General features: G+C 40.7%; 1 protein-coding gene across 1 annotated transcript in view; it reads left to right on the top strand.

The window, feature by feature from the left end:
• BMP6 (bone morphogenetic protein 6) overlaps positions 1–12083 on the top strand; it is a 180675-nt gene extending 168592 nt beyond the window's left edge. The window contains exons 5-7 of the mRNA XM_032768608.2: positions 9036–9112; positions 11732–11842; positions 11934–12083. Coding sequence (XP_032624499.1) covers positions 9036–9112; positions 11732–11842; positions 11934–12083 — 338 coding nt within the window. The remainder of the gene's footprint in view (positions 1–9035; positions 9113–11731; positions 11843–11933) is intronic.
• The last annotated feature ends 56 nt before the right edge of the window (positions 12084–12139 follow it).

The following is a 12139-nucleotide window of genomic DNA, read 5'->3' on the forward strand; positions in this document are numbered from 1 at the left end:
CGTGAGTCGTAAGCCATATAGGAATGGTTGAAGAACAGGCTTAAGAGAAAAGCATTTCCTGTCTCACTGAAAATGGTTGGAAAATTCTGAAATTTGGATGAAAATTGAGGAAATATCTTTTGCTTTCCAACCAGCTCTGCATCGTATCATAAGCTGAAAGTCCTTCCTTTTTGGGATATATTTTTGGTGAACGTACTGAGCATCTCTTTTGTTCCCTGATCAAACTGTAGCATTTCTGGAGCAATTGAGATTGATTATTTTGCTTATACTGCCCCCTTCTTTCACAGTAAACTCCTTAGCTTTTTTACTGTACTCCAACATAAACTCACAATAGATCCATTTATCTTCAGAAAAACCTGTGAAACTTAGTGAATATTATTGAAACTTAACTAATGTCTGTCAGTGGGCTCCTTGGAGACAACAGTGCACACGCATGATAGTGATTTAGAAACGTCCATGTAACAGCTAGACTGGGTTTAGAATTTGTGCTTAAAATGTAATTCATAGATTAGCGGAGTTTAAAGCCAGAAGGGACCATTAGCTCATCTACTCCTGAATATCACAGGCCATTACATTTTAGCCAGTGACCCTGTATTGAGCCCAATATCTTGCAGCCAGTCACTAGTTAAGAACCCACATGCTACATTAACTTTTAGAAACCTAAAAGCATGTACTAAAAGGTGATCTGTAATAGTGCTGTAGCCATTATCATTACCATTAATGACAGTTAGGCTATCCATCAGCATGTGCAGAAGCTCTGATTGGCTTCTTTCCCCTATTCTTCCACTTCAGTCAATCAGACAGGGATTTCCTCATAGACTTGGTATTTTCTTTGCAGGGTGGTAGGAGGATTGGGAAGTCTGTAGGCTATGGGGGAACCCATGGGTTTGCAGCTGCATTGTTTGAGGGAGGGCATTGCAAATCCTGCTTCTGCCTTCCTTAAGATCAAAAGCCAGTTTCCTTCTCAAAGAACAACCCCAACCCACCCCAGACTATAAGCATCCCTTTGTAATAACCTACCCTGCCAATTCCAGTTACTTAAATAAAAGCAATGTTTATGTTACACAGATAATGAGCGAAATCCTAAACAAAGCCTAATCGCTGTGAAAAGCTGAGCTAACATGACTGAAAGTTTACTTACAGGAATACAGGTTAGGTACAGTGAAAGCTTTATATCAAAAAGTGAGAATGTTCTCAGCCAGCTGCCTCCAGCCCATCTGATGTTAATGCTCTGGAGGGATGGTGTGTGTGAGAGAGAGAGAATCCAAGAATTCTCTCTCTGGGGTCACTCGAGTGCATTAACATACTGACATTTCATCAGCCCTGATAATCACAACTAGGTTGCATACTGTGCTGTAGCTCCACACCATGCAAGGCTGTATCCCCTTTAAGAAGCCACATCCAATCCCACAGGTATAATCATTGAACTTAGCTCCATTGGGACCAGCTTTAGTTCCTCAGTGACTGTTTGCAAAAGTATGTGTCATGCTTGTTCACTAGGTTACCCTTGTGATCAGTTTGCCCCCAGTAACGTAAAAAAGCACATCTTATTCATACAGATTTTAAAAGCAGTAGGCTCAGCCATTTAGCACAGAGTGTATAATGAATATATTCAGATAGAGCCAGGTGTTTCATTCCCTCTCAGTGATGATGTGAGGGCTGTTAATGTTTGTACAGCACATTTGAAACGTTAAGTGCAGAGTCTCATTCTAGAATTGGAAATTGGCTGATAGTTCGTGCTGATGACATTTGAGGCAGAATAGACTCCACTTTCACTTCCATTAGAGCTGGCTGACAAAAGCAAGCTTTTACTACTTTAAAATCAGAATATAGGCTTCAGAGCCCCAGAGGGAGTAGATATATTGGGCAAAAGGGGGATGTTTTTACATAATTGCTTTTCTGACTATAACCACTCAGATTATAAAATGACAAAAGGAAAAAAATAACTAGTCATTTTGTGGTTTCAAGTGCTTTTCTGAGCACTTTAGCTTGAGCCAACTTTAATTTAAAACCTGGAGTTTGGCAGACTAGTAGTCAACAAGGTAATGTTGAACCTTTGTGGATTTTCAAAAAAAGGGAAAAATTAAAACTGAGATGTTGGTTGGCTTATTTGAAAAAGAAAGAGAAATTCTTTCTAGTGTAGTACTGTTAGTCTATTGTTCCTAATCCAGGGTTGATTTAATAGCCTGTGTTAAGATGACAGAATCTAACGACTATACACGGGAGTGGTTTATGGTTTGGTCCATGATTAATAGCGAAAGGTTTAAAAGCTATGGTTTTATAAAAAATCTTTGCAATCATGCCTCTGCACTTTCCTCATGTATTGACATGCAGTGACTGGGAGAACTCCCATGGGTATAGAAGGAGAATGTAGCCCTGGATGTCACCCTAGGTGCTATATCAAACTTCGAGGGTTACCATCCCAGCCAGTTAAACTCTAATGGCTCTCAACAGTATTGAACCTCATATAATTTCAGACTTTTTTTTCTTCTTCTGCAAACTCTGTTACATGGATCTTTTTTTAAAGGCTTGTGAGGAGAATAGAATAGGTAATTCACCAAACTAAGGCCTCTGGTTCAGCAAGGTACTTACTTACATGCCTAACTTTAAGCAGGTTTTAGTGACATTAAGTAGGTGACCAGTCCCATTGAAGTCACTAGGATGACTCGCCTGCTTAAAGTTAGGCACATGTTTTGAGCATCTTGCTGAATTAGGTGTAAATCCTTAAAGAAAAGATATGGTGTAAATGGACCAAAGTTCAGGAGATTTCAGAGCCAAGGCTTCCTCTCCATCCTGTGCTCTCCTGAGATCTCTTAGCATTATGGAGCCTCCGATGTAAAGCACTCTCACATCTGGACGTAATGGTGAGTTCATGTCACTAGGCTGGTTCCTTCATGTCCATTTCCAAGGTAGTGTATTGTCTTTGGGGTTGCCTTCTTCCTTTTATGATTCTCTTCTTATTCTCCCCTTTGGTTTCTCTGCTTCCTGGAACCCTCTTACCGCAATTTCTGATCAGTGTTTAAAAAGGCAGCTGAGAAATTGCCAGGCCTGGTAAAGCTGATACATTCAACAACTCAGTCTTAACAGGTTTGGTTTGGTGTCTTTTTATAGTGGATTGCACTTTTTCCCGTACTTACCCCCACTACTGGCAAGGAGCTTCTCAGTTTCAATCAGAGTGCATAATAATTTTGTCACATGCTTCTGACTCCTCAAGGCCCCAGTCCTGCAACTGATAGTTCATGACATGCACGGCTGTGTTGGCACTGAGCCCTATTGAAATCAGTGGGGCTCCATGCAGGCACAGCAGTCTGCCCCGCGCTATCAAATACAGGATTGGGGCTTTCATGTGCTTTCTCTGATGGTCATATGTTGTTCAGGACTCAGTACCCAGGTGATGGGGAGGGTATAAGAACCTAAACTGAATAAGAAAAGTGTTTGTTTTTTTTTCTCTCAAGAATATTGGTTCCCCTGTATTATAAACATGTTATGACTGACCTATAAAGCAGAACTGAATTTATGGGGAGAAAGTTGTAATGTACACAGATGTGTATTTGCTTTGACATGAGATCCTCCATCAATCTATGCTTGGGGCCAAACACTATTCTTTTGCAGAAGAGAGGATGCACTGGCAGGGGCAGAGGGGGTTAAGGAATAAGTATTTTCTGTGTGCCAAGGCAAAGAACTGTACACCAGCTATTGCCTTAGAGCACTGGGGGGCAAGGGTGGTCTGTCTGCATATCTGGCTGTAGGAGGGGCTTTCATATCCTTTCATCTAAAACCAGATCATGTCAGGATCAGAGTCGAAAGCTAAGCAGTTCACTTACAGTATATTTAGGTCTGACTCCCGAACACCATGCAGACTCTAATTTTAACCAGAAGTTATGGTGACTGTCAGAAATGTGTTTCTGCTGTCTGATCAGGGTCCTAATGAATTTATTCCGTAATGGATCTTCAGAGGGCAAAGTGTTGTCTCTTTGTTCTTTCTACAGAACAGTGTGTTATCATTAGGGGATCTCCATTAAGGTAAGCCCACTCACAGAATGCTCCCGAGACCTTCCTGAGATTGTAAATGGTCACACAGAAAGATTTTCCGGCTACTGCCAACAGTTCCCACTTTGAATTTAACCCATGTGACACCCATTTTGGCATTCCTCTGTTTCAGGCACAGAGGTCATGAGGATCTCAAGGTAGGTACCCTCTGAGGCACATTAGAACATCAGGGAACAGATTTACAGTGCAGTGCCCCCCACCCCTCCAAGTGCACAGGTCCTTTCACTTTTGTGAGGAAAAATGCGTGCATGTTTGAGAACTGAATTTTGTACTTAACGCCTACTGCATCACTAAATAAAAACAACAAATAAGGCCGGACATGTCCAGGATGGCACAGATGTATCAGCTTGTGAATAACATAATTGCCTTGCACTAGAATCTCCCATTAGTATAACATTCATCGATGTTGTCAGACTGGAGGTGACTCTGCATGAGAGAGAGAGACATGCAATGGAGAAAGCTGCATTACAGCTGGAGTGCCTTGCGCAGTCAGAACAGCTTGCACTTCTCCCACCTCCTCTCTGCTTCTGATCTGTGTGTGTCTGTGTGCGTGTACTTAAACCTGTCATCTTTTCTTATCCCACCCAAGCAGATGGCTTTCATGTTAAGTGGGTTATTATTAACTGCATGATCAGTTTACACCAGCTTTATCTAGGCAAATCACCTAAGTCAAACACTGAGAGAGAGAGGCTGGCCCAGAGACCTCTGTCAAAGCCATTTAGAAGCATGGTGGCAATTAATAATCCTGTGGAATCCAGTGAACTGGCACCTTGGGAGTAGTCAGAGTATTCTTAGAAGGATTAACCTCAGTAAATATTTATATATTCTCTGCCAGCACTTAACGTGGGAGAAGTTATAGGAAATCTAAGATTGGTGCATAAGTATTCGTAGGAGGAAGATCATTAGGGTCAGACTATATACTCCCTCCCCGTTAAACAACAAAAATGTCAGTGTCCAGCTTTAAAAGAGACATCTGTGCTCGCCAGAAAGTTGGTTTTGTGTTCGGCTTCTCTAGGGTTGAACTAAGGGAGCATTCAGTGTAAACAAGTCACCTCAACTCTGCTGCTCTACTGTGCTGTCTTGGAAGGTATTTTTAAATGAAGAATTGCTTCTTAAATTTCAGTTTGAGACAGAATTGCTTGCAAAGCGATAAAATACAGCACATTGGAAGTAATGAGTTGGCATTAACTATTAAACCACAGGGGCAGACTTGCTAAACCCAAACAGGACCTAGATGAATCCCCAAGAGCGGGGCCCCAAAATCATGTGGGTTTTAAGGTTTGATGCGACTCTGGCATAGAGGCCTATTTAGCTAACCATCCAAACTTCTAGCTACTTATCTAAAGCTTTCCTAATATATCCAACTCTGTGGATCGCTCTCTACCCTATGAAGGCCTGTCTTTCTCATCTGTAATTGGTAATGTGTGGCTCTGGGGAATAAGAGGGGAGTAGGTCACTCCTGTATGTTTCAATTGTGAGTGCCGTATTAACTCTCAGAGCACTTTACAAACTATTCATCAAGCTTCACAACACACCACACGCTAAGATTATGTAAGTGGTGGAATCCTCAGTTTACAGATGAGGAACTAGGGCACAGAGGTTGAGTGATTTGCTCCAGGTCGCACAGCAAATTTAAGGTACAGCTAGGAGTAGAACCCAATCTGATGACTCTCAGTCTTGTGCTTTAGCTACAGGGCCCCCAGAAGGGAGGAGGTCGACCAATCCACTGTACCCTCATCAAGAGGATCCACTCAGTAGGTCTAGAGCTTCCAACCCCCTGATCCAGCCTTTAAATTGCCACTATTCAATAACAGATTTGAGAATTGCTAGCTGTTAGAACTTTTAAGTAGGGTGACCAGAGAGCAAGTGTGGAAAAATTGGTACAGGGGGTGGAGGGTAATAGGCACTTATATAAAACAAAGTCCCAAATATTGGGACTGTCCCTAAAAACTTGGGACATCTCGTAACCCTAATTTTACATAGCATTATTTGTTTGATGTTCTAAAGAGACTAAAAAACAAATGATCCCTGCCCTGAAGTGCTTACTGGGCAAATTAGACAAACGTAACATATGGAGATGAGAAAGTAAGAAGGTGGGATGAAAGTTAAACAAATGAAAAAGTGAGTCCTAGACCATGCACCTCTTAAATGTTCTGATATTTTAAAATAGAAACTAAGGGAGGGGAGCGTAGTGGGCTCAGGAATAGAAGCCATTGTTGGAGAGCAAGAGGAAAATAGGTTTTGAAGAGGGAGGAAGATAGGGCAATTTGAGTTTTCAGGCAGGAGGTGGTTGTTTCAGGGACCTGGATCAGATAACATGCGTTATTGGTAACAGTAGGGTGACAGATTTATAAACAATAAGTGAGGCATCATGTGGTGACGACCTCATCCAGTAAGAGAAAATTCAGGACGGCCTGTGCTTCACAGAAATTGTTTTTGGCATTTCTTGCTTCTGCTCTCTCTTGCTTGAACTCTGCCGTTGTTCTCATTCATATTCTCTCACTCTTCCTGCCCTCCACCTTTTTACATTTGATTCAGACCCAGCTTCTACTTTTGACAAAAGGCAAGAATGTTTTCATTTCTGTCCTGTTACAAAGATGGTGGCCTTCACGTGCTCAGCACCTCTTTTGTTACCAGCAGAAGCCCTGCAAATTTTTCCTAAGCAAAGGGCTTATTTCTCATTGAAAACTAATGCTGAGCCCCAAAATCATCTTAAAGCCCTCCCCCTTTATAACATGTTAACTCAAAATCATTTTGTGGCTAGGTGTTTGCTCTTGTAAGACATTATTTATACTGAGTCTGTCTGATCTGAAAAGAGACTTGTATAGAAACACCACCTCCGTCTTCACTATAACGTGTTGCTGAAATAGAGTGTTTATTCTACAGAAGCCAGTTAGCAAACTCTGCTAACTTGATTAATTTTCTGAGTGAAGTGAAGCTATTGAATGTCTGAAATGTAATCCTTGAAGTTAAAACCCAAACTGCATCTAAAAACAACTCTAGGTGGTTTGGAGGTTAGGTTTGTTTTGAGGTGTAGGGTTTTTGAGACCTCAGCATTAACAGGACCCAGCTGTAATGCTATTTCCTTAATGTCACTAGGATGTGCCTTAGTATTCTAGTTTGTCTTTTGAATAAATATTTGCACTTGTAGTTTTTCAAACTTCTTCAGAGCCAAGGATACAGTAACTAAAAATATTTTTCTATCCCAGCTGCTGTGCATGGAAAGCTGCATTAGCCTTTCAGGCAGCGTTAGTGGACTGGTATTCAGAAGTCCTGTTTCAAATCCTGGGTCTACCACAGTTCGAATGTGTGACCTTGGGCACATCACTTAGGTGCTTTTGAAGATATTATTGTAAGTCTCATTGTCAAATATGCCTTAAACAGTTAGGAGTCAAAGACTTATTGAAAGTTAATAGGACTTAAGTGCCTAAGTAACTGCTGAAAATTTTACCTAGTTTCTTTTTTCCTCAGTTTCTCATTTGTAAAATGGGGGAAATAGTGCTATTTTCCCTGCCCATCCTTAGTTGCTGTCCCAAAGTGCTTATAAGAGACATGCCAGACAGTCTTTTTACTGTGTTTTTGTACAGTGATAGCTCAGACCAGCTGTTGTGCTGGGGCCTCTAGGTGCAACTGTTAGAAGAGGATTAAAATAGTACTGCATTTTTATCCTTATCTATCCCTGAAACAAGCTGCATGTAGCCACCGGACTCAATATTCTGTCGTGTGCATTTATTTTTTAATGAAAGAGTTAGCCGTGTTGCTGTCTGGGCAGGGCTGGAACCTGAACTGTGCTGTCTCGCCAGGTAACTGGGGCAGCATAAAGTGTCCCAAGCCTACATGGAAAAGTTAGGTCAGGTTCCATGGCTCATTCTGGCTTTCGTCATTGCTGAGATTTCTAGTTGTGAAGTTGGTTTGTGTGGTGGTGACTTTCAGTTGCTTCCAACCCAGGCTGGATTTGTGCTGGCAAGTTAGAAGAGAAAGGCCTCTCTGTCCGTGCTCGACTCCTCCATTCTCTTTTTGAGCGGCAGTTCCAGGCACTCACATGCTGAAAAGCACTTCTTATTAAATATATAGGGTGAAACTCCACTGGAAATCAAAACCTGAATTTTGTAGAATCATTGCAAACCTCCTCTAAGTAGCCAAAATTGTTACACTACAGCTTGTGCCCTTAAGATCAGTGTCTGCCACTCTGTAGGTGCAATTTGTTAGCAATTAGAACAACTTAGATACCATGTCAGTTACAGCCTAGATGACACCTAACAAGAGCATTGTGAAGTTTGGAGAGTAGGCTGAATCCCATAGCTGGAACAGTAATTTTCAGACCAAAGGTGAGATGGGGACTAAATTACTGTTTCAGCTGAAGAGGCACTCTCTATCAAGTCTGGGTTTAGACACACAGGGGGGAAGAGGGAAAATTTGTCTCTGCTGCTAGCCATAGTGTATCTGTTCAAGGACAGAGAACTGCTGTCTCATGGCTTAGCAATCCTGGATATGCAAAGCAAATATGGATATATTTGAAGTTGTGATTGACACACACAAAAATCATAATGGATGCAATTACTGTGTGATCTTGAATATTTTTTGAAATATGCTATAAAGTGCATAAACATATCTGCTAACCAGAAGCTCTAACGAGAAGGTAGCACAAAACAGGTGCTTATCAAGTCCTGTGTTTACTAGTGGGAACAGATACTTTTGAAAGTGTTTCACAGGGACAAGAGAATTTGGCACCACGGCTGAGCTTTTCAATTGAGCCTAAAGGAGTTAAGCACCCAAATCCCAATTTAGTGGGAGCTGGGTGCCTGACTCCTCTGAAAAGCCCAATCCCAATTCTGTAATTTTCTCTCTTCAGTTGTTGAGGGTGTTCATCACCTTTCACAGTTCGGCACTTAGTGCATCCACTATGTATCCAGCAGCTCTTTAGAATGATGCTATGATTGCCTAAAATTTACCTTCTAAGTGAGTTGTTTTCTTTCTCCTAACAGATTACAACAGCAGTGACCTAAAAACAGCTTGCCGAAAGCATGAACTTTTCGTTAGCTTCCAAGACTTGGGATGGCAGGTGTGTAATGTTTCTCTCTGAGTAAGCTAGACATTTATTATGAAATATTATCTAAACAATGTTATGGTAATTCCAGTAGACACTACTAGCACACTTTAAAACAACCCTTGTGGCACCACATTAAAACTAGTCATTAGGGAGATCAAATATTGATAGCTGTTGCATTAGATAGAACACCAAATTTCCTTTGGAAATCTTAAGGTATTTAATATTTCACGTGGCATTGTATTATGCAGCCATCCTATTGCTGGACAGCAGGCTAGTAATTAGGCCTGTAGATCTAGTCTGAGATCCAGTATGCACATAGAAAAACTGATTTTAGTTAAACTAGTGCAACTACCAGTCTGGCTTAAACCAGATATAAGGTGTGTTCACACAATAGATTTGCACTGCTTTAACTAGATTGGTTTAAAACAACAATTTTAGATAAATCAATGTAAGTTTTTTGTGATCAGTGCTGTTCCTGGGCCACAAAATGTCAAACTGAAACCCTTTCAAAGAATTTTTTTTTTCATAGATTTTTTTCTTCTTATCTGTTTAAAATTTTGCATTACTTTTGTAACAGAGGTAAAGAATTAATGTAAATCAAGGGTTAGTTGGTGATAGCTAAAATCTTTGAGACTGTAATTCAGTTCAAACCTTCCTAACCCTACACACAAGTGTACTCATCCTGGGAGCATAGAAGGGGTATTATGTAGTTTGCACACAATTCCACAACTGGCACTGCATCACCCTGGAAGCTGGCCAATGTACTAAGGTGTAGTCAAGGCTTAAATTGGAATGGATCACAACCCAGAACTACTTTTGGAGGCTGCCATCCTGTTCAGAGTCCCCCTTTATTTTTAAAATTAAAGTTGTCAGAAAACCATCAGCATATGACCTGCATGTAACCAATACAATGGGTCTGCAGCCAACCTGAAAGAGGAGCTTGGGGAGATGTGAACTGCCCAAACTCATCTCACCATTGTGTTAATCCAGACCCCCATGATGTTTTAAAGGTCATTATTAACTTTCACTGCTGCTCAAAACCAGCTGAGGGGGACTATAATATGAAGAACAGCATTACCAAGAGTGACATTGTAAATTAAGCACTGTGGCGCAAGTACCATTCCTTTCCTCTTAAATCTGATCTGTGGAGCTGAAGGAGCAGACCCTAGGGCAGCAGGGGAAGACAGATGAGCTGTGTGCAGCAGGGCGTTCAAGCTCCTCTGCCCACTTCCCAGCAGACTAAATACATTACAGGGGGGATGTAGGTCAGGTAGCTTCTTCACTGGGTCATGGAGGCTGCTACTTCTCCCACTGCACATGTTATACTTGGGTCATGGTTTTTAAGTTTCTCTTCACAAGCATGAGGGCTAGGTGTGTGTTTTTCACAAAGAAAGCTTTGGTTTCTTCACATGATGATGGGAGTTAAGGCTATATACCTTAATCAAGCCCTACCCATGGCTGTGTCTAAAACATGATGATCAAGTATGTGCCAGTGGTTAACACCTACAAGTAACTTCTTAAGTAGGTAACACCTAGGAGGGCATTACTATTTTTATTCTAAACTTTGAGCCCAAGGTTTAATGCAAACTGTATGTTTGGCAATTCGGCATCAAACCTTCAAATTTTTAACAGGTAGCTTCCACAGTACCGGTAACTGTCCTTTTAGATAAGTATTACTGTCTCTTCAAACTAAAGTAGATATTGATTTGAAATAGCTGGTTGCTAGGGAAACAGTCTCACAAATTGAATTTAAATATGTATCAGGAAAGTAAGTGATACTATGTGCATTTAAATTTGGAGACACATGATGCGGTTCATTTTAAATGCAGCATTCCAGAATGTTGAGCAAAAGATAGCATTGGTGTGTGTACTTAATGTACCCCACTTGCTTAAGTTATTAACATTGTACAGGTCGGAAGCAGTAATTCTGTATTTGTCATGTTTCTTCAAGGGTGAGAAAAAATAAGTGTTTTTCTACAGCACTCAAATTACATGCTACCATTTCAAAATGCCAGATTTATTACCTTCTCTTTCATAGCGTATCAGGGCTCTCAGATTTTTCAACCAGATTATACAGAGATGGTCAGAACTTTTTTTGTGTGCAGAGCTTCACTGAAAACTAAGACTCTTGTGGGAAGTTTTCCATGGAAAAATTAACGTTGAAGTATTTCAGCCAAAAGCTGAAATATCTATCTAAATTAAAAATGGCACTGCAGTGGCTGATAGGTGCCCTATGATCCCATTCTCTGTGGATGTTCTCTGGCTGGACTAGATCTCCCAGGATACATTTTCACCCCTTTTGATGAGTACAGGGAGTGCAGCATAAGAGTCCCTGGCTGTTGTATATCATGGGAGATGCAGTTTCAGCTAGAGAGCCCAACCCCAAAAGTGGAAGTCTAAGGCATGGTGTTGGCATTTTTTAATCCAAATTTTTGTTTCTGATCAAAATAATGTTTTCTATGCCAAGGTGACACTTTGACAATTTTGACAAAATCCCAATTTTCCATCAACAGTTAACACAAGTTTTAATCAGGCTTAATTGTATACTGTTACCTCTATATGCCATCTGTTACAAAAATCAAACAGGCAACTAATTCCACTGAAATATTTTCTGTTTATTTCCTAACAAAGGATTGGATAATTGCACCAAAAGGCTATGCAGCAAACTACTGTGATGGAGAATGTTCTTTCCCACTCAATGCACACATGAATGCCACCAATCATGCCATTGTACAAACTTTGGTGAGTATATAGAAAGACTTGTGCTAAACTACAAGTGAAGTTGGAGATCAGATTAGTTGGTACAATCAAATTGTCTTCTTTTTTGAAACAGGTTCATCTTATGAATCCCGAATACGTTCCCAAACCCTGTTGTGCACCTACCAAACTAAATGCCATATCAGTTCTTTACTTTGATGATAACTCCAATGTCATTTTGAAAAAATATAGGAATATGGTAGTAAGAGCATGTGGATGTCACTGACACACAAACATTCTTCACTCAGACCTACTGTGCAATTCTACCATGAACTTCTAGAT

This window comes from Chelonoidis abingdonii, chromosome 2 (assembly GCF_003597395.2).
Source record: "Chelonoidis abingdonii isolate Lonesome George chromosome 2, CheloAbing_2.0, whole genome shotgun sequence".
In the NCBI taxonomy this organism is placed as follows: domain Eukaryota; kingdom Metazoa; phylum Chordata; order Testudines; family Testudinidae; genus Chelonoidis; species Chelonoidis abingdonii.